General features: G+C 31.9%; 3 protein-coding genes and 1 long non-coding RNA gene across 26 annotated transcripts in view; 1 reads left to right on the top strand and 3 right to left on the bottom strand.

Annotated features, from left to right (window-relative positions):
- The first annotated feature begins 1,546 nt into the window (after nt 1–1,546).
- Nucleotides 1,547–5,975, top strand: LOC148237510 (glomulin-like). Its single transcript, XM_088181330.1, has 6 exons — nt 1,547–1,627; nt 1,781–3,545; nt 3,661–4,001; nt 5,259–5,465; nt 5,536–5,724; nt 5,795–5,975. Exons 2-6 carry the CDS (start codon nt 1,817–1,819, stop codon nt 5,828–5,830), a joined length of 2,502 nt encoding a protein of 833 aa, XP_088037456.1. The 5' UTR covers nt 1,547–1,627; nt 1,781–1,816; the 3' UTR covers nt 5,831–5,975.
- On the bottom strand, nt 5,894–7,491 carry LOC148237509 (uncharacterized). The gene is made up of 3 exons (XM_088205440.1): nt 7,355–7,491; nt 7,057–7,196; nt 5,894–6,100 (listed from the first exon to the last, which is right to left on the bottom strand). The coding sequence occupies exons 1-3, from the start codon at nt 7,442–7,444 to the stop codon at nt 5,986–5,988; spliced, it is 345 nt and encodes a 114-aa protein (XP_088061566.1). The 5' UTR covers nt 7,445–7,491; the 3' UTR covers nt 5,894–5,985.
- Nucleotides 7,492–9,008: 1,517 nt separating this feature from the next.
- Shab (potassium voltage-gated channel shaker cognate b) overlaps nt 9,009–27,629 on the bottom strand; it is a 59,722-nt gene continuing 41,101 nt past the window's right edge. For 6 of the 21 annotated variants that reach the window (XM_088205430.1, XM_088205428.1, XM_088205427.1 and 3 more), the window contains 11 exons: nt 20,592–20,848; nt 19,993–20,527; nt 16,132–16,978; nt 13,058–13,182; nt 11,725–11,808; nt 11,378–11,455; nt 11,117–11,267; nt 10,640–11,049; nt 10,490–10,562; nt 10,229–10,365; nt 9,009–9,149 (listed from right to left, as the gene is read on the bottom strand). In XM_088205430.1, coding sequence (XP_088061556.1) covers nt 9,033–9,149; nt 10,229–10,365; nt 10,490–10,562; nt 10,640–11,049; nt 11,117–11,267; nt 11,378–11,455; nt 11,725–11,808; nt 13,058–13,182; nt 16,132–16,978; nt 19,993–20,527; nt 20,592–20,782 — 2,748 coding nt within the window. In that variant the 5' untranslated portion in view covers nt 20,783–20,848 and the 3' untranslated portion in view covers nt 9,009–9,032. Of the gene's footprint in view, nt 9,150–10,228; nt 10,366–10,489; nt 10,563–10,639; nt 11,050–11,116; nt 11,268–11,377; nt 11,456–11,624; nt 11,809–13,057; nt 13,778–16,131; nt 16,979–19,992; nt 20,528–20,591; nt 20,849–23,633; nt 23,652–27,629 lie in introns of those variants that run through there. The other 15 variants (XR_015812634.1, XR_015812630.1, XM_088205434.1 and 12 more) reach the window with 14 other exon arrangements.
- Nucleotides 24,303–26,379, bottom strand: LOC148237508 (uncharacterized). 3 transcript variants are annotated; one of them, XR_015812681.1, is made up of 3 exons: nt 25,668–26,379; nt 25,468–25,568; nt 24,303–25,396 (listed from the first exon to the last, which is right to left on the bottom strand). It is a non-coding gene; the product is annotated as an uncharacterized LOC148237508 (long non-coding RNA). The 3 variants fall into 3 exon arrangements; XR_015812680.1 differs by having other exon boundaries at nt 24,303–25,568; nt 25,668–25,732; nt 25,814–26,379; XR_015812679.1 differs by having other exon boundaries at nt 24,303–25,732; nt 25,814–25,857; nt 25,926–26,379.

Here is a 27,629-nt window from a genome sequence, read left to right as displayed (position 1 = left end):
TTAGAGGAGCAGAAAGGCTGACTTTGCAATTCTTCAAAATAAAATCAGTAATCAAATAAGGCCTAGAAAAACGCCCCGTATTAAATTTATTAAAGCCGTATTTAAGGTCTGAGCGTAATATCTTTCACTTATATATTTCTTATTTTTCACACATTGTTCAATATTTATTTCTGAAAAAACGTATTCTGAAATTTTGTTCGATTATGCGAGATTTACTCTATTTCCTTCTGTTTTTTTTCGTTTTTGAGCTACAGATATTAGCGTATCTTTGCTTAATAGTTTGTATGATTGTAATTGAAATATTTTGGCACTTACCGAATATACATATTTATTTTGGACAACCTCACAACACTTTTTAAAGCTATTGAAAGCACAAAGTATTTTAAAACATTAAATGTCCTAGTGATTTTTGAAAAAGTATTGTTAAAAGTATACTCTTTGATTAATGTTTAATTTTACACATATACTACTATAATTGAAAATATATTTGAAAAAAATCCGCATCTAGCTTTCGCAACGAATGTCTAACTTAGACTGATTAAAAAATCAACGATTTTTCATTGCCATTTTGCGGACTAAAAATATTTTGTCACCAAATGATGATGAAAGCTTGCATTCGCGTGCATTTTCAGAAACGTGTGCGCGTAATCGCCTCATTAACTTTTACAATACATTAAATCAAGCTCAACACTACAAATAAGTGTAAATGTGGAAAATTTTTGAAGTGTAATGCATGTAACGCTTTGAACGTTTTTTTTCTACGGAAAGTGATTTACCTTTCATGTTTTCGTATTGGATTGCTAAAGAAAAACTATAATATTTCATCAAAAAAACTCTAACTGTCAATGGTGAGCACTAAAGGCGCATAATATTCGATTATTTTAACACGAAATTGAATATATTGGTGTGGACGACCTATGGTTTCAACGAGACTGTGCGACTGCCACACATCGGGTGCAACTTTAGATGTTTTGCTTAAAAAGTTTCCAGGTCTTCAAACCTGAAACGTTGGAGTACCTTCCGAAATGTACAAAAAGACATCTAAAATTACATTGAAAGAACCAGCTGCTGCATAAAGTTCAGTTCGTCCGTTTTAATAATATTATTTTTCCTAATTTATAAAATACATTAAATGTTCGATTAATAAAAAAATTTGAAGATGTTATTAAATTTGTATTTCTTTTTTATAAAGTTTAGAAATTAAAGTTGATATAAATTTTAAAATCTCATCTTGTGTATCCTGTTTTTTTCATATCAATCAATATTGTGATATTTAATCTATATAAATAAGTAGTTTACATGCATTTTATATATCTTGTTCTAAATATTCATCACAACATATAGGTACTTAGAATTGATTGATTCCAAATAATTATATTTGCCTTTAAATAATTGTGGAACTAAAAATTCTAACTAGATAAAATATACAGTTTTCGTGGTTATTTTTAATTAAAAATTGATTATATCTTCAAATATTTAAATAATTTATGCTGTAAGTAATTTTATGTCTAGACTTAATTGACATATTTTTTTAAATGGCAACTTTATTGTAACTGTCATTGTATTTGCGTGTCCGTCGACTTTTGCTCATCTTACGAAATGTTGATGAAAAACGTATTCTGTAAATGTAAGTATACGCCCTTATCTTAGTAGAGGAACACAACTTATTTTTGAAATTTAGTTCGCGTATTTATGTTTGTTTAACGGTCTGATGCGTTCCATAAATTGTATAAAAAAAAACGTGGGCGGAGTTTTGAGTTTTTCTGTGTATAATTTTCAGAAACGTCGCGTGACATAGTTTAATAAATAAGTAGAGATGGAAACTCCTTCGCAATTCTCGCAAGAGCTATTGGACGCCGTGAAAGCTCACTTGGACGCAGGGCAGTTCAAGGAAGCTTTGGAACTACCCAATGATAATAGATACGCGGCTGCTCTCAAAGATAACTGCTGGGATCTGATCCCTTATTTGTTGAGTAGAATTGACAACGATACTATAATAAGATGGCCGGCGTTGCAACGGTGCTGTGAAAAATTGCTGTTGATCGTGGCGGAGAAAGCTAACGCTGAAGAAGTTTTATTAGAGCTGATCGAACGGGGAGAAGTAGCAAAGAACGATGCCCAATTCATCGCCATGCTTAAACCGCTGCAAACGGCTTTAATTAGAGCTACCAGCAAGAACGGTAGATCGTTTGAATGGTGTGTTAACACCATAACGGAATATATACGAAAGCTCGAGATACCCGAAGATAACGATCTGACTGAAAAATCTAAGTTATTGATGGATTGCGATGAAAATGCACGACGTATATTAAAAGTATACAATGAACTACCTATATTTTATGATTATTTTTTAGATCAGATCTCTAATAATAGAAATAAGTCGGTAATCAAAGATGTTATGATTTGTTTTTTGATCGATCTATTAGGCAAACCTTTCGCATATCTAGATATGGAGTTTGACGGAAAAACAAAGCCTCAATCTCGCGTTTTAGTTGAACAAATCTTCAAAGATCTCTGTAGTATAAATGAAGATCTATTTAAGTTTTTGCCGTACATTAGAACTAAATGTAATCCCCCTAAAAAGTCTAATAAAAACGGCGTTTATGAAGATGCGTCGCTTGATATTTTTCTCATGGATGAAAAACTTTCTCCGGTCAGCTTAGGAGTACTTTATTATTTATTACTATCGGAAAAACTTTCAGCACCCCTCTTGCCTCAGATATATTCAGTTGATTATATATTTCAAGAAGTTTTATTCCTTGCTGTTTATTTATTAAAGCAAGATACTAGTTTAATTCAGTACAAAGGTTTAAAACTATCGAGAGCTTTAACTGATCGACTTCCAAATTTGTCATCATCTGCTTTGCTCGTTTCTTCTGAATATAATAATTTTGTGCGAGTTCTTTGCGTAACTGCAGTTTACAGTAGCTCAGAATTGGTAAGAAAAGGCTCAGTGGTATTGTTGAAAGATTACATATTGAAATTCGACGATCAAGGTCGGTTTATGATAATCAAGAAACTGATACCCACCTTACAACATTCTGGGATCAAAGGTTACATTGTCAATATATATAAAGATGTATTATTAGAATCACGTATAAATCAAAGCGACGGAGTGATTTGGTTCATTGGTAAACATCTTCAAGAGTTTCTTCGGATTGTCTGCGAGTTGCAACACGGTGCTGAAACCGATCTTGTCGAATGGGCCGATTATGTCATTTCAGTATTGAATTTGTTGCGATTTTTAGCATTGAAAGATTCGGAATCTAACGACACTGGTTTTTGGGATTGCATGAAATATATCGAAGAAGATTATCTTGTAACATTGAGGAAAGGCTTGGAGATATCAAGAGCTCATTATGAAGTCAAATTACGCGATCTTAGCAACGAAAATAAGGAAATGCCAAAGATGTCTATTACCGTATCGGGATCTGTTTTAAATAATCTACCGAATAAAAATCAAAAAGAAGTTATAAACTCAGGCTTAAACGCTTTACATCTGATCGATTGCTTGTTGTCGCGTCTACAAGAATGCATCAGTGCTCGTAAACAAACATAAATTCTGTATTCTTACATATTAATAAAACACTTCCTTATAGATCTATTTTTTATTTATTATCGGAACTTGTTGATTAAATTATATTTTATATTTATTTTAAGTCGGATTAGGTGTAAATCGAACACCTCTATTTCTTTCGAGGGTATCGCTCAATAGATTCTTATCGAGCAATGCTCAAGAAGCTACTTCCGAATCTCAAGAAGATCATCATTCGTCGGCGAGAGACGATGAAGCTTACTTGAACGAAGTTAAAAATAAAATTTTATCGGCATCAATGAGCTTTGTCAATGAATCAGGATGGACTCATGAATCTATTGGACGCGGAGCTGAGGCAGTCGGATACGTTTCAACGGTTCATGGAATGTTTCCACATGGAGCTGCTCATTTAATACATCATTTCACTCTAAGCTGCAATGCTGATTTAGTAAGCAAGATTAAAGAGGTATTATAATAAAACATTTATCTATAATCTTTGATGGTTTATCAATGCTAATCTATTCTTTATTAATTCTCAACAAATTTATCGTATCACATCTGTTGAAAATAAATGGGTATAAATAATATAAATGAACTATATTTATTTTTCATGGAAAATATAATTTATTCATTAAATTTGAAAAGTATTAAAACTATATATTTCAAATTTATAAATCATGATTTAAAAAAAAAATCGTTACTGGACGGTTTTATGCCGGCCACCGCTGCGCTGCATGTATACAAGCACACATATTATGAAGCAATTTGGCGCATGCGTAAAAGTAGTCTTTAACACTCGACCGACCGACGGGTATTCATTGTGTTTCATAAAATAATATCATAACTTTTGAATTAAAAAATATCAACTGTTTTCACTTGTATTGGTACATATGTTAAAATTATTTTATCAGTGATTTTCAATCTGTGGGTCACATAAGATTAAAATTAAAATCATAAGATTCGTTTCTAGTTTAAATACATATTTGCGAATAAACCAAATATTTTGAAACTCGGTATAAAAAAAATAAAAATAAATAATGTTAACACTACTTTTGGTATTCGTGTGCAAACCTAGCGTTGGCCTGTCACTAATCGACCAGTACCATTTATTCGTTTAATTAAAAAAATATTAGAACCATATGTTCTTTACAACTATAAAACATTGACTATGACAGTATAATTTAGAGTTAATATTACATTCATTTAAAGTTGAGTTTTATAATATATATCATGATTTAAAAAAAAATCTGTTACTAATCGCATTTGGTTATTTTGCTTATTATTTTTAATAAAAAATAAACACAAAATATTTGTGCTGTATCTTGCAGTGCATGCTTTATGTACATCTTAAGCGACTGAGGAGTGCGTTCTTGATTGTGGCTTGAATCTGTTAACCCTGGCATCTGGCGGAGGGGAGGGGGTTCTCAGAATCCAAACTTCATCAATTTAAATGACATGTCGAAACTTCCATCGATGAGTCATCTCTTATCTTATTTTATTTAGAAGCGGTTTGTCATGGCACACGTGATCGCCACATATAGTACATTTTATTTGCCACAAAGATAATATAAACTGATTTATAAATAAGATTTGAAATGTTTACTTACTATTTAATATATTATTTCTAAACACGCGACCTTCTACAATGTAGAAGGTTGATTTTTAATTATGTAGAATCTACATTATTAAAAATCCCTGTATCATATATAATTTTGCTTTACAGAAATCTAAGACAGTCAATGATCAGAATCGTGTCAAATTTTTAGAAGATTCGATAGTGACGAGATTGGAGATGCTCAATCCTTATAGGCAATCGTGGAGCAATGCTTTATCTATAATGGTCGGAAGTCAGATGGGTCCGAATCATATTGAAGCATTATTGTCACTATCTGATGATATTTGTTATTATGCTGGCGATCGTAGTGTTGATGTAAATATAACTAGTACATATGTATATATACATCTATTACAAATCTTTTAAATATTAAATCGATTTACAGTCACATTGGTATTTACGCCGAGGAGCTATCGCTGCTATCTACCAAGCTAGCGAATTACACTGGTTGGGAAACGATAGTAAGAGCTCGGAAGTTGCTCTTGAAGAAACGCGTAAATTTACTTCTAATCAATTGAAATGCGCAACTACTTTGTATCAAGCGCCGGAGTTGCTATCAGCTTTTTTCCAAACAGTAATATATATTTTATTTTATATTACATAAAATATTATTTGATAATAATATTTATTTCTATTATTTTTAGGTTCAAAACGTCATTCCGATCAACTTGAAGAGATAAAATGTTGATATTCATATTTTTATTAGGTGTATAAGGTAAAGGAAGGTGCACAGTACTTAAATGTTGAAAAATAGTTTATTTTATAAGTAAATTGTTATATTCTTTATTACTTTTTTTAATATATTTAACTTCAATAAATTTAAAATGTACAAGTTTTATTTATAATTACAACCGGATTGTTCGAGAGTCCATACTACTTTTTCGATCTGGAATGATCTTCCACCTAATGAAGATAACTCCATGGCCATTGCTTGTCCAACTACTTTGTATCTAAATAGACATCATACAAAAATTAGTTTAGTTACATTCTTTGTGACAAAATTCGATATATTCCCTCTTACTAATTGACATTATAATTTTCGTATTGTTGCAAAAAATTACGGTAGCTATCAAAAAATTAAAAATGTTCTAATAATGTTTAAAGTAATCAAAGCTCCAGAATTTTAATTTATATTACGTCAAGACGTAGTTGTGTTATTATTATGCAAATTTAAAAAAAAATGTAATGAAATAATTAAAAACATCACTAATTTTTGTCAAGATCAGTGCAGGATTCATGTGATTGCTGAAAACATGGAATTTTCTTTAATGTTTTTATCAAGTGCCTTATATTGACAACGTTTTTTTGTATGTTTTTCTTAAATATTTTTGTTTCAAGACTGCAAAAAAATATTTGTGGTTTTGAATGTACAAAATATTACACGCGATACACCTAATTTTACTTTAGTAATTATAATGCCAAATTACTCAATCATTTCATGTTCATTCAAAAATTATACATCGATGGAAATCGCTTGATATATCTAAAAAAACACATTTACATTTGTCCTATAAGATAATTTTTTTGTACTTCTCGAGGCTAATTTTTTTGTTAGAATAACTCAAGTTGTTTTCGAATATTATGTAAGTGTTATTTATAGGTCAATGTAATATTCTGATGAGATATTTGAACGGATTATATATATTAACCCTTTGGTTGCTGAACCTTTTGGTATTACTTTCTAAATATCAATGTATTATATAACAAAATTATGTTTGTTCGGAAAAAGATATTATTTATCCCTGAAGCAAATACCCTTTAGTTCATTAAAAATGTAGTTGATTATTTTTTCAATGATGAAGACGTATTCAGCAATTTTTACAGAAGTAGTAAAAGCTGATATATCAGATATCGGCAACCATTAGGTTAAGTAGAACATATATTATTACACATAACTAATTTTTACCCAAATTCTTTTGCCAAGATGTTCAACATTTCGATTCCGTCCAAGTCAACTTCTATATGTGCATTGTTGATCACAGAATAGTTGATCGCTTCCTTGTTGAACTTTTCCGAAAGTAGTTTAGTTTCATGCGTGATGAGACCCTTGATTTCAACATGAAATATACACAACACTGAATTAAAGGATCACGGGTATGTTAAAACACGAGTGCTAAAAATTTTAGATCTGTTTTATTATGCAATTTTTTCAACGATATTAAACAATCGGTTCTGTTTTTATAAAATAAACATAAAACGGTTACCTTGACTTTGAGCGACACTGACGTCGGATACTCTAACTTTGTCACTGTTAAATAATGCATCTTGACAGTATCGACTGATGCGCACTCCATCGTGGTAGCGGTTTATATAATTATAATAATAAAAAATTTGTCCAACAATCAACAGGATGTATTATTGCACATATATAAAAACAACACTGATCTAAATGTGGTTTCACTAATCTAAGATCAATTTGAACAAGATAATTGACTATTGTTAAACAATATCGAGTTTTTTCATATGAAACATTTTAAACATGATATAATCGAGTGCCATATATATATACGTAGATAATACTTAATAAACATTTAAGAGTAAACAGTGAGATGAGCATGTATCGATAGATGAAATGATATTTATATCGGTAATTATAAAAATAAATCATCTTCAGTCGTATGTCTCTTCAATAGGATTAATTAGGATTTTATTTTCCTTAATGAAATTTATTCGACAAACGTCTATCAGAATCGATAAAAACAGTTTTTATTTATTCGGTATTTTATAAATTATTGTTAAATTGGTTTGGCCACCCCTATGTATATAATATGTAATAAAATTCATACAGTTACTATAAAATAATTATATTTATATATGTTTTAATTAATTAAAGAGGGAAAAATAAATAATTTATGATCAAATGTACATATGTACAGTATATAAAAATAAAATAAAAATCTATTTGTATATAATATAAATATAACAACAAAATATAAAATTATAACAATAAAAAAAATAAGGTTTTAATTCAAAATCACTATCATATAGATTTTTTAATTATTTATATAATTGCTTTTTTTTATCGAATTGCTTGATTTAGTCATTCAGAATGGTAACTTTCACAAATTTATATACTATAACAACAATACGCAACTTGATCGTCAAATTATTAGTTACGCACCATTGTATTTTACAACCCCTAACAACACGTTTATATATAGTCAGTCCCTTTTTTTTAAATATGATACAATAATATTTTTATATATTATCTGATTTAGGTCATGATTTTTGCATAATACATAAAAGATTAATTGAAATGCGGTTACTAAGATAACACAGATAGTAGGGACTGTCTATATACAATTATACTTAAAGAAATGATCTACCCTGCAAGCATATAAATATTATAAACTTCCAGTTCTTCATTGATCGCTATTAATTTTTGTTGCAAAAAAATACAGACACGAATGGCTTCTAATAAGTAAATCAAATTCAACAAGGCAATCACGTCAGTGATCTAAGCTTCTGTAACGTTCATTTTGAATTTTGAAAACATATGTACAAAATTAATGCTGTATTACACGTGTATTATATTCACTTATCTATGTATATACAGCAGATTATCATAGTACAATCACATTTTTCAATATTACAACTCTCGTTACAGTCCTGCTATATCACATTATTCGCGTGTTCAAAATTTCCTAAGACATTTTGCATTTTACACCAGCACATTGAATGCAAATTGGCTTGAAAATGAAATAATAAAACTTAACAATATACCTACGTAATAATAATATATATATAATATATGCATGTATAAATAAATCTAATTGCGTAAATGGAATGATGTTCATCTTTTTTTGATATTAAAACGTAAAATAATTTTGAAGCATTCACAATCACTCATTGATATGTTTCAATGTCTAATTATTGCACTATTCAGTCCATCTTTAGTGTGTCGTTTTTATTCGGATCCTGCGAGTTGATGTCGTTCCTGTTTTGAACTTTGTTTCCGCCGCTTCTTCTTATTGGTGAGCTTTCATTTCCTGAATCACCCTGAAAATAAATAATTACATATCAATATTTAAATTCTTATAGTTTGATATTTTATTTATTTCACTAATAACAACATAACTTAAAAATAATAATATTACATATTATAGTTGAATCCTTTTTTAATTTCTCACTTTAATAGATGCAATGTCAAAACGATCCATAAAAGACTGAAGAAAGCAGCTGTTTTCCTTTAACTATCTGACCAAATTTAGCTAAGGCAGTCGGTCACTCAAATTCCCTATAATTTAACCCTATTTTCGATACAACTTGGAGACTGTGATGCAGTACTACAGCGAGAACTAAAGAATTACTGCATAAATTGTATACCATTGTGAATTTAAGATAATTTATATAAAAACTTTGTAACCTTTGAAACCGACGGCATTTAGGGGGGGGGGTGCAAATTTGCGCCCCCCCCGATTTGAATTTACCAGAAAAATCGTGTCACTTAATGAAATACTCGAAATATTAAAAAAACGACTTCTGACTTGCCAACTTTTGCCCCCCCCCCCCCCTCCGTGGAAAAACTGAAACGACGTCCTTGATTTTAACCAGAAATTCTTGGGTTACCCCTCAAAGAAATTCTAAAAAAAACGCTCGAATCTATCTCGAAAATATTTTTTAAAATGTCATTTCAGTGAAATCATATCGGAATACATTTTCACTGGTAGATATATATTTTTACCAGTGAAAATATAATATTTCTGACAGGTGCTAGTAAATTTATATGATTTCAACTTTTTCATATGTAGAAGTATACACATTTACAAACTTATCATTATTTATTTACGTGCGACGTATAAATGTTACAGTGAATGTGTATTTTTCAGTGAAGTTATACATTCACTAGTGAAGTCAAATTACATTTTCACGAGTTTATATATAATTCTACTAGTGAAAATATAATTTATCTGATAGGCGCTAGTGAAATTATATGCTGCTCTAAAATGTCAATGAAACTCAATTTGCCAGTTGCGAAACATAAATTTGCTGTTCAAACCCAAATCTAACCTACACAAATTAACAAAACCCAAATTGACCTAATAAAAGTTCTAAAACTAATTATTATCATTACTTACGTTGAATCCCATAGATGTAGCATTTTGTATTAATAATTCACTATCTGTACCGCGTGATTCTTTATTCTTCAATATCGATCTTGCTTTACCGCTATCTTGTTCTACTGTCCATCCACCACGTTTGTTGCCATTTTTACCTGTGAATTCAACAAGTACTCTATAATATCGTTTAAAGATCACACAGCGAGAAGTTATATTTTCATTAAAAATACAATGACAATGACATAATGCAGTTAATAATGAAGTTATTGGTTATTTTACCACCGAAAATGTGATGATTTATGATTCTGGTCGCAATGCCTCTAGGCGGACGTTTTTCGTCGTCATTCCATTCCTGTTAATGTTTTTAAAAAACGTGTTACTCCAATTGTTACTTACTTGTTTGATAACACATACCAATATTGAAATTACCTGTTGGAACCTCGTCTTTCTGTGCTTCGGAAGAACGTCACTCACAGGCTGTGAATCCGGAATGGGCTGTGTCGGACTCATCTTGCACTCCTGCGCGAAATTCGACTTCGCCGCTGAAATTTGTTGCAAGATGCTCGTCTTGCTCTGCATCGGCGACAAGCTACTCCTAGAGCCTAACATGGACTGATTTGTTGTCTGAGTCAGACTACTCCTCGACCCCTGAAAATTATTCTTTGCGCACATCAAAGCGCAATCGCCGGACGTGCTCTTCTTCACGCCTTTGTATTGCGTCACGCCATCCCGTGGAGCACTTTTACTATCCAACGGATTCACATACAAGTTGGAGTCGCTCTCCCGCGTGATGTCGCCCTCTGAAGGAAAATTTTGCATAAGACATGATGCAAATGTATCTGCAATATAACATATGAGTGTATATGGGACGTGTACTACTTGTGTGAAAATCTAGAAAGGATGTACCTGAACTATCTAAACTATGGGCCGTTTCCGGCACTGCGCGAGGGGCGATCCCCTCCCTTCGCATGCAATTCATTTCAACACATACGGGCTGTTTAAAATCTGACGTCGGCAAAGGCATTAAGTGTTCGGCGTCTATGAATTCTTTATATCCCTAAAAGTACATAGAAATCTTTAACATTCACGTTTAGAGATTAAACAAAAAAAATCTGATAAATTCAATCATTTTCAGTCATATTTACACCACTGAATAATGTTATATACCTTGAATGTACAAAAACAACATTCAAATTCTGACGGTAGTTGATCCAATTCTAATTGTTTATCAGGAAGCTTTTTCTCCTAAAATTAGTTTGTTAGAAAATTATTATGTATGTGTTAAAATGTTCAAAAGGGTATTATCATATCAGAAGTTCACCGATTCAAGGCGAGTTCTTACTGTCTTTTTTTATTTTCTTTAATCTAATACTGTGTATCAATACATACTATATACATAAAATAAAAATGTCTAAATATTTTAATTATTTATTAGAACTAAATGTTAGATACAAAATTTTAATAGTTATTTACAATTAAAAAAACATACACTTATGCTCTCATTTGTGACTTACTGGTGTGGGTTCTGGGTTTAATAACAAGCATTTTTCAGGATTTGTTCCCTCCATGATGTATTCTTTATCATTATTTCCGTTCACCTAAAATATAAAGAAAATAAAATATGCTTTTAAATAAAACCATGTTTTTGCTGTCTAACTGTATTGAGTTGTTCAGTAAATAATGATACATAAGAGTGTACTGAAAATTATCGAACAATTAAAATAAATTTACTATTACTTCAAAGTTATTCTTTAATCATTTCAATACTCTTTCCAATGAGTTTTAAGTGAATTTTAGGAGTATGGGAGACATCAGTGGTAAACATATTATATAAATAATCAACACTGAGAATAGTAAAAGATTTTGTGATATACACAAGCATCTCAAAAATATCATGAAAAACTAAAACAGGTCTTTACAAAACTTTAATAAGAGTTTTATGTGGGCCGGACATCTGTCCCTTATGAACAACCCGAGACCTTCAAAGCGGTTAACTTTTAATAAGTCTGAAGGTGGACTGCTACTAAATTGGTTGGACGGAGTACATAGAGATCTTTTACAGCTGCATGGCACAGAAACAATCGATCTTAGGTAAGTGCTGATGAATCATTGGAATAGATTTGTGCTCTAAATTTAATTTTTAAGTCATATGTAGAAAAATAAATTTAGTTATAACATGTAAATTTACAAAATTTACCAGAAGTCAGAAAGAATGATCAAAAACTTTAATATTATTAGTCACAATTACGGTATTGCGAGAATTTCTTATGAATGATAGACGCTAAGGAAATAATTAAGTAGTGTTATTAATAAATCTATTTAATTCAATACAGCATTTTTTTAAATGTCAAGATACAACGTGAGTTATATAGCAGACTCTTCTTCTTTAACTGCTGTAGAGTGATTGAAGGCATTGTGAAGCTTTAAAGAAAGAACACCCCATAGTCCATGATGTTCTGGAGTGCAAAATATGTTCAGCTTGAAGCAGATTATGATGGCTTCCTATAAAGAATTGTTAATGCAGATGAAATTTAGGTTCACTGCCATAATTCGAAAACCAAGAGAGTGAGCAAAGAATAGCGCCATACTTTTTCACAAAAACTGAAGAAATTCTCTCTTTTGGAAAGGGTGAGGAGTAGTTATGAAACACTACATTCACAAGGAAAATTTTGTTACTTATTTACTCAAGAATCATCTGATCTGAAATTTAGTAATCCAAGATCTAAACTTTATTACAAGGTTTTCATCTGACTCACTATAGTTTATTATTATCTTGTCCATTATTTTCTAAACAACTCTAAAGATTTACATATGTCTATTAAATAAGCATTGGCTGCATCTCCTTACCTGCATTGGATCTGCTGTAATGGGCTTTTGACCATAATGATCGTATGTTTTGTAGCAACCAACGGTGGACAAGTGGTGCGGATCACCCTCGAAGCTCAAAGCATCACCTTGTGATAGGTTGTGTCCTGCGAGAATCCAGCTCAGTCAATGTTCCAGCCAATAAGACCCGGACCGCTGCCCCACCCACACCCAATTCGTACCAACGATATGTGCAATCTTGAAACTATCACTCATGAAACTATTCAATATAGTGATACCAATACTATTGTATAGTCACCGTGTAATGAAGCTCGACCTCACAAAAAATACGTAAGCATTCTAGATTTCGTAATATGTAGGTAGTAGTAGCGATAGACATAAGAAGCGATAGCGACGGGCTTTGTAATCGGAGTTCAAAATTACACTGAACATTGGTGGGCACCGCGGTCCGGTATTTTTTTTGTAATTCCAAAAAAACACATTGCCAAATCTACATAATACATATTAAAAGTCCACCACACGGAACAAATAAATTAAGCACAATACACAGAGCCAATAATACACAGGGTGCACACAGTGTAACTTCCAATTCAAATTAGTTTTAGTTTTGATTTGTAAACCGTAATCATATGCAACGTCAATTATTTTAACTTGAGTGTGAGGAGATCGTCTTTTTAGTGTTTGTATACTAAGCTGTTCGTCTGATGTCTTCTGTAGCTTCTATGAGAACACACTTGTCACCTAGAGGGAAGGAATAAAACACTCTGAGTGCACCACATCAGGACCAGCGTATATTGAATAAGCGTTAACTAATAATTTCAAGCCTTAGTTAGATGATATGAGTGATTGTTAGGCTCAGGATTACAGGTGCTACTAACACACGAGTGCGTATACGTGTATACAAGAACCACAATCTGAATCAGGCTGAACAATCCATTAATATAATATTGTATAACTATATTAATTTCAATGTATTATTAGCAAAGATTAAATATATTATCTGAAATAATTTAATAACATTTAATAAATGAAATTTTTAAGGTTTATAAAGGCCTAAAATTTAACCTTAATTTGTGACGTCATGAACGTTAGGACCAGTTATTCTGTCAGAATTATCTCAAATAACGCTTGTCAATCTACTATTTATGAATGTCGTAGTATCATTAATATACATACGTACATATATTTGGCACAATAGCAAAATAATATTGACATACAACTGTTGCAATATACACTACCGGTCAAAAGTTTAAGATCAAACTATTTTTTGTTGATATTCCTATTATAAATTAGATAAATCCTAAAAAAACAACATTATATGAAAGCATTAAACTTAAAATTACAATATTGTAAATAGTATTTTTGAAACAAAATAATAAAAAAATCATTTCGTCAAAAAATCTATCCTTATTGGATAACACGGTTTTAACTATTCTTGGCATTCTAATAACTACAATTTCAATGTAGTGGTTGATATGTTAGCCCACTCACTCTGTAATCGTTCCCATAAAGCTTTTTGGGAATATAGTGAGTGCTGGCGAATTTTCTAACCAAGCTTATCCCTTATAAGCTCAATTAGATTTAAATTTGGCGATCGGTGTGGCCAAATCATATTTTTTAATATTCTTTCTTCTTTTATTTATAGTAACCCCCTGCACAATTTAGAAAAGCGTTTGGGAGCGTTGTCCTGTTTGAAAAGAAAACCTGGCCTGTTTAAATGTCTGCCTATAGGTAGCACTTGTTATTTTAAATTTGCTTTAATTTTTTTTAAATCATATCTATTGAGAAACAACCCTACATCATAACTCACTTTGCCTTATAGTTGCACAATACAGTTATTTTTTTCGCTTACTGTTTGTCTAACAAATACTCTCCGATCTGATTCGTCAGACCATAAAACATTGTACCAATCTTCAAGTGTCTTTTAACCCAGTCATACTTTTTCTTTTCATTTTCTTGTCGTAACAAAGGCTTTTTGAAAATAATGCGTCCTTCAAGTTTTATGATCAAGCTTAAAAACATAACGTTTTATTATTAAAATAGTAACATTTCTATCGATCTTAAATTATTTTTAATAAAATAAAGTGCTGCACACGTTGAGAACACAATGGACCATTTCTGTCTTAATTTTACTAATACATAGTCAATGTATTTGTAAATGGCGCTTCCACATTAAATAGACAATCAATATGTTCCGTCCTTTACTATTGTTTAACGCTTCTCTCAATACATTTGAAGTTCATGACCGATTTTCGTATTTCTTCTGTTTTACAAAGCGAGGTGGTGCAAGCGTGAAGACGCTTGATCGATTTTGCTGATTTTTACTTTGGTATGTAATCAATTGCTTTCCGGCAACACACATTTTCTATTACACCACTGTTGCATATAAACATTGAGTGGTTTTAATCACTATTTCTGTTGGTAAATATGAAAGGAAGATCAGTTTTATGATTTTAGTTTTATGATCAGCTCTTTACAAGCGCAAAATAGTGATCATGAGTGCGTATGTTCAAGTGAAATATGAGTCACAAACTACATTCTGTTTTAAATATGCAATCGATTATACATTTTAACATAAACTATACATAAATTATACAATGAATAATGATAATTCGGTGTATTGAATAATTAAATTATAGTTGATAGGAATAATATGAGTTTATTATATAAAAATACTTCAATGGATTGTTCATCTCAGATGAACGAGCTCTAAAGTGATTCCTGTAACTATGTATACAAAACCGTGCATCATTAGCACCCAGTATCCGGGTCGTAGTGATTTTTATATTATTTTTACTCTAACGGTGAATTGTTAGTTTTACGCGCGTTTGTATGAAATCCGTGAACCGTCGGTTGCATTGTATAATTTTGATGGAAGTTTCACGATTTACATGCTAGTGCTAAAGTTCAAGCATTTCTGTTATTGTATTATATTATAGAGTACCAGTATAGATTGAGGGGTGACTGATTGTGAATATATTTAGAATATACATCCGGCAATTTATATCAGTACTACTATAGTATTTATAAGAATCACATGGCATGTGTTATCAACAAGAAAAAGAGTAAGGTTTGTATCTAAAAGTTCAACTGACCTGTATCTACTATGACATCTATAAGGTCCATGCTTTTGGCAAAAGCATCTCGGAGGTTGATGTGGTGGAATGATACAATGGAGCCTTCGCGTTTCGCTCTCTCTAGGGCTTCTCGTCTCTTTAGGGCTTTTTCTCTTCTCATTTGATTCTTGTAAAACTCGGCGAAATTGTTGACAATAATGGGGATGGGTAAGGCAATTACTAGCACGCCGCATATACAGCATACGGATCCGATAACTTTGCCCAACGGCGTAGTCGGGTAAATGTCACCGTATCCTACCGTCGTCATTGTGATACCAGCCCACCAAAACGTTTCCGGAATCGAAATGAATTTGGTTCCAGGTTCTTCTTTTTCAGCAAAGTACGCCAAAGAAGAGAAAATGAGCACACCCATGGCCAGGAAGAGCATCAACAGACCGAGTTCTTTGTACGAATTGCGCAGCGTGAAACCTAACGATTGCAATCCGGTTGAGTGACGAGCTAACTTTAGGATTCTTAGGATTCGCATGATCCGAAATATTTGCACTACCCGACGAACGTCTTGGAACTGGTCTGTCGCATTTTTGTTCGTCTCCAGTAGGAACAGGGAGACGAAGTACGGTAATATGGCCAACAGGTCGATTACATTCAGTCCACCTTTGAAGAATTTCCACTTGTCGGGCGATGCGCTGAAGCGCAAGACGTATTCTAGCGTGAACCACGTGATACAAACAGCTTCCACCATTGCTAATTGCGGGTTGTCTATAACAGTACCCTTGTCATCGTACACTTGCATCTGCGGGATGGTGTTGAGCGTGAGCCCGATGGTGGACAGCACAATGAAGAGAATAGAGATGACAGCAATCACCTGTAAGGCACACACTGATACATACTATCTGTGCACCGATTTTTTTCATGAAAATTTCAACATACATATTATATAATAATATATTTTTCACATTCATTCAACACATTTCAAGCGTGTTTATGTACATTTTGTGATATTGTAAGTATAAATAGTATAGCTGTAAGCTTCCATAATGAAGTACATGGACATATGTGATTACACTGTACATTTGGTTGTTAGTATGATTTTTGTATATATATGATATATATTTATCATCTATGCAGTTTTGTATAGTAATGTATATTGTGTCAGTGTGTATAGAGTTAATAAAATATATAGTATATAGCGTCAATGATGTCGTAGAGATTGTCATATATAAATATCATATATTCACCAATCCAATGTCAAACATTGCTTTTTAGTTACATAGATATTTATTATATTCATTCGATAGTCTGGAACAAGAAATTTCAGATAATATATATTTACAAATCAATATTTACACTCTTAAACTCTTCTACGACAAATGTAATAATTTAGCTTACAACTTTAGCATGATTTGTTAAATGACAACATTCATCAATGAAGCGATATCATTAGCATATAACACTGTTTCCCAAACTTTTTCAGACGGCGTTATATATTTTCTTGGACCGGCTAATATTTATGTGTAGTAAAATATGGTTTACAGGTGCTATAGCGTTATTTTATATTACTTTAACACAAATTTTGATTGAAGAAATAATTACTATTTAATTTAAAGCAAAGTTTCTCAACTACTGGGATACGATAAACAATTAAATCAAATATTTTATTAGTCAATAAGATATCATTGAACTACTTATTGTATATTAAAACATCAATTTTGCTAGCACTGATATATAAAATATTATCATCATAGTAAGTTGATGAGTTTGTCAATATTAATAAGTTAAAACTTAACCATCATTGAAATTTTGATACATTTTGTATTAAAATAAATAAATTTAAAAGTTAAAAGCAGGTGTGAGTCAATGTTTTTTAATTGAGACGAAATTTGATAAGCTTTCATAGTGTATTTGCCTCCAATGTGAATTATACGACTTTTCTGTGAGTTTTAGAGGAAATTGGTATAGATAAGAAGGGAGCGGGGGAAATTCTAAAAAAAGTGTGGGGTTTTAAATTTAAATATGATTCAGTACGTTCGCAAAACGTTATCATATTTTTAAAGCATGGTTTTTAAATTGGTCTTCCTGTGGGCTTTGGAGAAATCTAATGGGGTGTTGAGGAGTAAGAGTGAGCAATAAAATATAAAAACCGAATTTTGACGTAAGAGAAGTAAAAAATCCATGTCAAAAGCAATAAAATCGTATCGGCGTCGTCGCAGTGGGAACGCTCGTTACCGAGCGTTGTTGCCGAGAGTAGTGTGAATGATGTAGCATATTACGTTTTTTAATAAGTACATAAAAATCAAATTTTGGCCAATAGAAGAGCGCAAACCAACAATAACAAGTCCTGTCAAAAATTGTTTTAATCCTTTTTACCCTTTATTTTTTTACAAGCACCCATTTTTACTTATTATATGTATTTCAGGCCGCAGAATATAGTTTGGGAAACGCGAGCATGTATAATAGTATGTATAGGTGTGTAATGTGGAGCGAATATGTTTAGTAATAAAAAGTAAGCTAAGCACAAATGCATAGATATGATTATGGCTGTTAGTATTTGTTAGTTTTAGACATAAATGTTGTGTTAGTATAAAATTATATTTATATATATATAAATATTAAGTAATTAGTTGTGCGTAGTATTAGTAAAAATGTTGATTAGTGTCGTTTTATGTATCTGATAGCGTTTTCGAATCCCGACCGCATTGTGGTCGTGTCACCGTGGTGTACGAGAACAACGCGGCCATATGCGAAAACGATTTTTTATGACACTATGCAGTGACTGGTCATATTGCACAAGCCCATCCCCATACCTGCCGGAGTACAATTTAAGCCACGTTGACCCAAAACGAAAGAAACGCAAGATGCTATTTGTCACTGTACATACTATTATGTACATCAACAAAAACCTATTCTAGAAAAAGATCTGCTCGTTTTTAAATTGCACATTTGATAACGCTGTAAACATAAAATTTCATCATATACAACAATATAAATAGTTAAATTAAAAAGATAATATATTAATCCATTTCATTTCAATAGATATTATTTACATTTCATGCCTGTGCATTTGGCATTAATTTGTTGTAGCATAAAAATTTAATTCGTGATTATTAAAATGAAAGTAAACTACTGTTTTTGATAAAGTGAAGCGATCCTACCCGCTACTACCCTACACATGAGTTGCTTTTTTATTTGTGTGTGCAAGTGTTAAAACACCAACACGCACGCGAGTGTCAGTCGAATGATTAAAATATTAGTATAACAAACATAAAATACACAGCCATTGTAACGATGAAGTGAAAAAAAACATACTTAAAAAGTGATTATGACTATGGAACACGAAGTGCATTCACTAAACATGCAACACGTCGAACATACACACGAACAAGCAATTTATAAGTTCGATGAATAACTTATAAATCACTTTTGAATTATTAAATAACCAGACATTAAAACATTGAAAAACATACCCATTATTATTAAAATGCTACGCTATAAAATACTTAGTGTTCTTCGTTAATCTCATTAATAATAATATATACACATTAATTGGTATTGATTTTCATATCTGCATTTATATACTGATCGGAATGTGGACAAAGCCGTAGATGTGTCAATCAAAGTTATATGTATCTGTGCTAAGTTAATTTCTTTGCAAATGTAAAATAATATGAATCGAGATATGTAATAAATATGGACGTATCAAAAAACGCCCTTGCATGTGATTAAAATATATAATATAATGGTTTTTTCTGCAAGTAAATGTGCTAACTGTGATATCGAAGAAATGTAAAAATTGATATTATACCCCACTTTTATATTATGCAAAACTGACGTTAATCAATTATTATGTATCGATCTAAATCAAATTGTCGTCAAAATTACCCGCGCTGCTATACTTGTCGTCGGTTTTTCCAGCAAATCCCACAGCCATTTCTGATATTGCGCGCAAGTACCCTGGCCGAACTCCTCCTCTTCCCTCTGCCTGAGACTTTCGGCCTCTTTCCTCATCTCCTCGTGCACGTGCTCTTTTCTTTGATGGTATTTGTGCTGGCAGCACGACTCTAGATACAACTCGTCCACCCCCCAGTATTCTAAATCATCACTAAAGGCCAACACGCACATCTCGTCGACCAGATGGAGCTTTCCGGTTCTGTAGAAGTTCAATATGGAGCTGAAGCTCTTCGGGTGGCGGTCGAAGAAGTACTCGTTGTCCACTAGTGAGTAGTCGTCGCAGAGCTCCGTGATGGCGTCGTGGGTGTTGCAGTCCCTCAGCCGACCGAGCCTGGTGTGGGGGAGACGTTCTAAGGTCCGCCACATCACCTCGTGCTTGACCCCTCCGACGTTGATGCACACCCTGCGATTCAACGCCTTCGATCGCATTATCATGAAGGGCTCGGGCGGAAGGGACGACATGGATCTGAAACAGAAGCATCCTGGTACCCATCAGTTGGTTTAGGGCGAAGCTTGCGGTGCTGTCGTACCTAGAGTGCGCCCGGTGGAGAATGGGCGGTGCGACCAGAGCTGGCCCGTATCGAGGCTCCTTGCTGGTGTCATCTTCGATGAAGCCCAGTTCGGGCGGAGGCGCCGTGTACCCCATTTGGAGTGAAGTGGGCGGCGGCGGGGATGCGTCCCCCACCTCCCACCGCACCCCTCCCCGCTCACTTCCCAGCATGTGGCACTCGGATGCCTGCCTAACTCATCGCCTATCTTAGTCTTGATTTCACCATCTTACTATCATCTGAAAGAAAGAGAAAACATATATTAGGCGAATATAGATAATAAACTAAAAAAAACAATATGAATATGTTTGGTCCTTAAGCCATTATGGCTGACCCCCCCTTAAGAATAATCATCGTTAACATACACATCGGAGCTAAAAAATTTTTTTTATGATTTTACAGTATTGTCTGACTAATTCTTAGTAAAAAGCGACAATCAAAAAAAGATACTTTGCTTAACAAAATTCACAATGGCCACGCAGACAGTCAAAAACCATTCGCGTTAATTACCATAACAAAAACAACTTAACCTATTATATTAATCAACACGATAGAACAGTAGTATAAATCAGTGGCTAATACAGAAAAAACATGGGATTGACAGGACAAACCCCGGCAGCGGCACTCGAATTTTTATTATAAAAAATGCGGTATTATAAAAAAAACCCAGCCCCAGCTACAATGACATCTATTGGTTATTTTTATCAACAAAAAAATGCTTTAACGCTTTTGAAAAACATTTGTGAATAAAATATTGGCGGTATCTACTATGACCGAAATTCACAGAATTCGTTCGTTGAATGAAACAAAATGTTGGAATGGTCTACCCATTATTATCGTTTAACATTTATCAAGTTTTTGAAAAGTTCGTGGCGTTTAGTTTTTATATTTGTTGTTTCAAGACGCAAATATTTTATTTTTGTCGATTTAATAATTCGACCGCGGTTAAATCATTATTTAATTTATATGCAAATCCGCACAGAAAAAACGCTGATACAGATCTTTTATGGTAATATTACGACTTACAATAAGTGAGAATCGAATTAAGCATATCTAAACCGAATTTTGAACTATAGGAGAACGCAAAAAACAATTATCCCTTCTCTGAAGTCAAAAATCTACGTCAAAAGCAATAAAACCGCGTCGAGTGTTCCCACTGCGACGGCGCCGTCCCGTTTTTATTGCTTTTGACGTGAATTTTTGACTTCTGAGAAGTGATAATTGTTTTTGAGCTCCCCTATTGACCAAAATTATGTTTGAATATACTTTAATGAGCCCTTTTATATTAGAAATCCATAGTAATATCGGTAAGGATAGTTATCATATTTTTAAAACATAGTGTGATATCGAAATGCATACAATATATGGAGCAATATGTCAAATGTGATGTCTATCTGTACTTATTCTTTCGCTTATTTTCCCCTGAGAGATGAATTGGCTTAATTTTGATTTTGGACTTTCAGATAAAACTATAATTAGTTTTAGAACTTGAGTTTGAATAGCTTTTGATGTGAATTTTTGATTTCTTAGAAGTGATAATTGTTTTGCGCTCTTTTATTGATCAAAATTTGATTTGAATACACTTTGACCAAAGTCTCATAAAAGAAAACCGTAGTAATATCGGTAAGGATAGCTATCATATTTTTAAAACGTAATGTAATATTCACGTATAGACAAACTATTCTGTCTGAATAAAAATGTTTATCGGCGGTGTCTATTATGACCGAAATTCACAGAATTTGTTCGTTGAATGAAACAAAATGTTAGAAAGGTCCACCCTTTACTATCGTTTAACGCTTATCTCAAAAACAGTGTGGTGTTTCGTTTTTGAATTTGTTGTTTCAAGACTGTTATTAAAAAAAAAACATTTTATTTGCATTTTTATTATTAATATTATTGTTGTAAAGGAATCTTAAGATTGATTATAATATTCTATAGTTATTTTTTTAAACTAAAATATTATTTTTTTGGTTTTAAAATGGCTAAAGAAAATACAAATTTTAAGCTCTTTTGAAGTAGACATATGTTGTATATTATAACTAATAAAAATTCAGAGTAAAGGCTGTAAAATACAATGAGTTGAATTTTGCAGAAAAAAACAAAAAAAAATGCTTTGTTAATAAAAGTAATCAATAGACTCTAAGGAGAAAAATTCTAACTAAGGCCGGTTTCACACGTGCCGGGTGGATTTGCCCGGCACCGGGCCGGCGCCGTGTAGTGGGGATGGTGTTGTATGGGCTAGTACTATCATTTCAGACGTGCCGGACAAATTTACCCGGCGCCGGCTCGGCGCTGACTGCCGGGTTGTCGCCGGCCGCGCTCACTAAACTGTCCGGCGCCGGGTACCGAATTGAGAGTGGTGGGGGTAAAACTCAAACATGAACCGGGCCGTTGACAGTGATTGTGGTATCTTGTAATAAAATATAATATATATTCCTCGTGTTTAGGCAATAGCGGAAGAAATAGACCTCGAAATTTTAATTATATTAATGTAATCTCTTTTAATTATCTTAGTAGAATACATACAAAAATAAAAAAATAACGCGAAATGTGTGGAAGGACTTATGTGAAGCCGTTAATCCTAAATTACTGGCACCAGTTGACGGGGTATAGGTCGGGTTGGGAAGAAACCGGCCAGAAACCGGCCAGAGACCGGCCACGTGTGAAAGCTTTGTAAACGGCGCCGGCCCGGTGCCGGGTGAATCCATCCGGCACGTGTGAAACCGGCCTAAGTGTTTAATGATATTAAACTATTTTTAATATGCGAAGATTGGGTTAAAACATATTTTCTATGCTTGAAGGTCATTCCAATAAATTTATCATATCAAAAAGTAACGTTAAAATTGAATATTATTTATAAAACCAGCACTGAATTATTCTAACGCAATGCGCATACATGCGCTATTTCTATGCCAAGAATCCGACAAATCGAAATCAGCGATACTTCACTTTGAAACATGTTTTCAGCAACAGTTTTTACTTTTGTTTGCGTTTCTTAAATTAATATATCACTAATATACTTACATAAACATATTTTACTTGAATGAATGAATAGATCGCAGTGGAAAGAGGATATGAAGTTCCTTCATAAAAAGCACTGGAAAACTTTTGTGTAAAAGGCTAAGCTGGCGATTAAAGGCGTAATGTTTAATGTTAATAACTTTATACTAGTCACGGAATATGATATTATATCTAATCTAGATCGCTTTTCCGGTCGATTTAAAGTCCCAAAATGTGTCGGAATTAGTAATCCCGATTGAAGTATATAATCTTGTTTACAATAAAGTATATGCTTCACAGCCACGCCTCTGATATTATATCATTTTCATTAATCATACACATACATTTCTAGGCATCGGAAAAGTGAGCACGTGTTTTGATGGCACATTTCCAAGGGGTATTTTTTGGCAAACATCCATCAAATCGTAAAATTGGGGTGGCTGTATTCTTATTCATTCGTTCGATATATTTCGTAGGAATAGAAATGAAATGTTTAAATTAATCGAGTCGATTTATGTAATAAATAAAATAAGCGCATAGTAAGCTGTGCCACTTATTCGCTAAAAATTAATGGCAAAGTGTATTTTTAGAAGAAAAATATATCAAACGACCTTTAAGCGAAATCGATCCTGTTTTGTTAACGTTCAGTTTGGACCAACCATTTGATTTATTTTATTGATGAACCAATACTAATTATCTTATATATAATTGTTCTAATCCGCTTCCGCCGTCGCTTCCGGACGCGCATAACTTTAAACGAAACATTCTCCGTTCAATTATCTACTCTGTAAATCGTATCGCTTTGTATTAACGGTGTGTAACAATACACGTAAACAAAGGAAATATATTTAATTATAATAATAAATAATAATAAAAATAAAAATTGAATTTGTTCCGATTGATTTTCGAGCCGCCGGTAATGCGTTCTGTTGTTTCGACCAATCAAAAATAAGCATTCAAATATTCAAATAGCTTCGACCAATGAAAAATAAGCATTCAAATTCAAGTAGACAGTACCGTGACAACACTTTTAAATAATTATTATTTAATAATAAAATTTTGCTACGCGACAATAATTTTCATTAATTCGTCATTTGACTGAATAAAAATGAAATATATACATAATGTGTTGAGGATTAGAAGAATACATTGATTAAACTAGATAAACAATCATAAAATAATCTTCTTAATGAAATTTTCAAATTTTGAATTCCCGGCGACGGGCTCCGAGGCCTAAAAGTGAGTTTTTGCTTTTATAAATAATCGGATTGCAAATTAACTAGGTGTGTTATATAACTATGAAAATTAAATATATACATAATGTGTTTAGGATAAGAAGAATACATTGATTAAATTAGATAAACAATCATAAAACAATCTTTGTAATGAAATCTTCAAATTTTGAAATCCCGTCGCCGGGCTCCGAGGCCGGCAAGTGAGTTTTTCTTTTATATTACATAAACATTATCATTGCTTTCCGATTTAATACACATATACGTTAGATTTTAAGAATTTTAAATTAACCAGTTATGTTTTAAACATGAACGTGTAATATATCCTTAGTATGTGAGGATTGAAAGTTAATGTCGATCAAATCGGCGCTGTCGGACAGCTTATAAATGTGTAGTTTCTTGGATGTTATCTAATAAACGACATTTTACAATGATTATAAATATGTGATTGCATACCTGGAATAATCGATAGCCAAAATATCTAAGAGTGGATTATTTTTAATTCCGATGTGGCAAAATATGTACAATTTTTGTTCTGTGCCATCATTCCTCTTTCTGAATAGCCAAATTTAAGATATTCAGTTACATCAAACTTATGTAGTATGTTCTTTATAAAAAGATAATACTTGCTGACAGTGACTTCAACACGAGAAGATTAACTCTTTGTTTATATATACCAATTCTACGTTGTAGCCATATAGGTCATCAAATTGTTCCATCATTGCTTCTGAAAAATAATTAAAAAACAATAAGACTCCTATCAAGAGTAAACATTGAACACATTATTACTACTAATATAATCCATAAATTAAATTTAAACGACAACCAAAGAACACAATTGATGGATGTACTGTAGAGGATTAAACACGTAGATTGGCATCTTTTCATCTTCTACAAAATTGTCACAATATGTCATATATTTTTTATTATTACTAGCATTGTAATATGTTTAATTAACTTCGGTATGTATACCTTTAATTGCCAAATCACCGCTGTTTGTCTTTTAATATTAGATCCTGGAAAGTCAATAGTAATTTTGTTAGAATAACCGTGTTATATTATTCATTTATAACTAAACACTTACTGGCACACCCGCAATTTATAGTTTTGTCTATAATTTCAAATGCTGCATCACTTGAATCATCTTCAATTGTCACTTTGTAACAAAAATCCCGCGATTATAACATATTTCTTGCCAGATCTGACAGAAGAACTGTCAAAGCAAATTTGGGAAGTCCCGCGCTTGAGAACGAACTAAATTGATTTTAACGAGCGAAATTGATTTTAACGAGCGAAATTTATTTTAACGATTTAAATTGTATAAAATTTATTAAAATATGTATAAAAATCATCAAATACAAAAAAAAATGTTTTTTAAAATATTTTTTTAGTTTATAGATTTAAAATATAATATAAATAATGTGGATATGTATTAGCTTCTCTATACAGAAAAAATATGTACCTAAATTTTGGCGAACGTTGGCAATTTAAAGTTTTAGTTTTTAGAGAATTTTTAAAACTTTGCTTTAAAAAGTATTTTAAACAAAACGGGGCAAAGTTTCAAAATAAGTACTATTCATTACCAACCAACTACTAAGCGCACAGTATTGCAAAAATCCATCTTACTGACGCCTTTGAAACTAACCTACACAAAAATGTATAACACTAATTTAAATATTTTTTAAATTAAAAGTTTCAGAATAAAATTTCAATATTTATTTAAAATATTTTTTTCAACATTAAAAATATTTTTTATTTTATTATGGATTTTAAATATTAATCATTTATTATAGATTTTAAATATCATTAGTTCATTATTAATTTTAAATATAGTGAAAACTTTTTACACTCATTAATTATTAAAATATATAATGCTGCGCAGAAAAACATTTACTTTAAAAAATATGTAAATCAAAATATTTTTTAATCAAAAAAGACAAAGGTTTCAAAATTATTAATATTTTTAAAACGCACTTTTGGTCTAAAGTAACAGATTAGGTGCTTGATATCTTTAGTTTATTGTTTCTTTCTCATTAGTAAATGTAATTAAAAACTGACTTTTATATTTACACATAAAACATAGAAATATTTTTTTTAAATTATAAAGTAACTTATGATGTCACCAAAAAACTTTTTTATTACGAAAATTTAAATTTATGATATAATTGTGTTATGCAGCGTTAAAACTGGCACTCAAACACATAAAATACCCTAAAACACAATCAATGACTTATAATCACTCACATTGCACTAACTATATATGATCGATTGTGTTGTAGCGTTAGTAAGGTGTAACAAAATATTTTTTCATATCAGTAATATTTTTGAGCGGATGTGTAACTGATGCTATTTATTATTATTATTATTTATTAAACTGTAAACCTACTTTTAAATGATACAAAATGTTACGTTTTAATATTATTTTTTATGTTGAAAACATTTTGATATTTTTTGTTTCAATAATATTTAGTAAAGTTACAAACCTATTTTAAAAAATATTACAACGAAATCTCTTTGTAACGAATACCGAAATAACAAAATTCCCAGTATAACGAATCTTTAATTTGTCCCCGAAAAACTTGCATACAAAATGTTTTCATTATAACGAAGACTGATCTCAGTATAACGAAATATTTTGATCCGAATTTAAGAATGACGTTGCAACTTTACACAATATTTCTCCAAATTCAGTTCGTTCTTGACGTGGTATGTGACAGATGTGTTCAAAAGCGACATTACAGGTGTTTCGCTGACCCTCAAACTTTTTTTATAAAACATTTTTTTCACA

Source organism: Plectrocnemia conspersa, unplaced genomic scaffold (genome assembly GCF_051122295.1).
Source record: "Plectrocnemia conspersa isolate PC_06_02 unplaced genomic scaffold, ASM5112229v1 ptg000002l, whole genome shotgun sequence".
Classification (NCBI taxonomy): Eukaryota; Metazoa; Arthropoda; class Insecta; order Trichoptera; family Polycentropodidae; genus Plectrocnemia; species Plectrocnemia conspersa.
This window is presented reverse-complemented; position numbering and strand designations above follow the sequence as displayed.

Excerpts from the sequence above, each read along its gene's own strand:
- LOC148237510 (XM_088181330.1), top strand. The coding sequence starts at position 1,817 with ATGGAAACTCCTTCGCAATTCTCGCAAGAGCTATTGGACGCCGTGAAA. Across the intron at positions 4,002-5,258 it reads TAGTAAGCAAGATTAAAGAG|AAATCTAAGACAGTCAATGA; the intron begins GTATTATAATAA and ends TTTGCTTTACAG. Across the intron at positions 5,466-5,535 it reads CTGGCGATCGTAGTGTTGAT|TCACATTGGTATTTACGCCG; the intron begins GTAAATATAACT and ends ATCGATTTACAG.
- LOC148237509 (XM_088205440.1), bottom strand. The coding sequence starts at position 7,444 with ATGGAGTGCGCATCAGTCGATACTGTCAAGATGCATTATTTAACAGTG. Across the intron at positions 7,197-7,354 it reads CAGTGTCGCTCAAAGTCAAG|GGTCTCATCACGCATGAAAC; the intron begins GTAACCGTTTTA and ends GTTGAAATCAAG. Across the intron at positions 6,101-7,056 it reads ATCTTGGCAAAAGAATTTGG|ATACAAAGTAGTTGGACAAG; the intron begins GTAAAAATTAGT and ends ATGTCTATTTAG.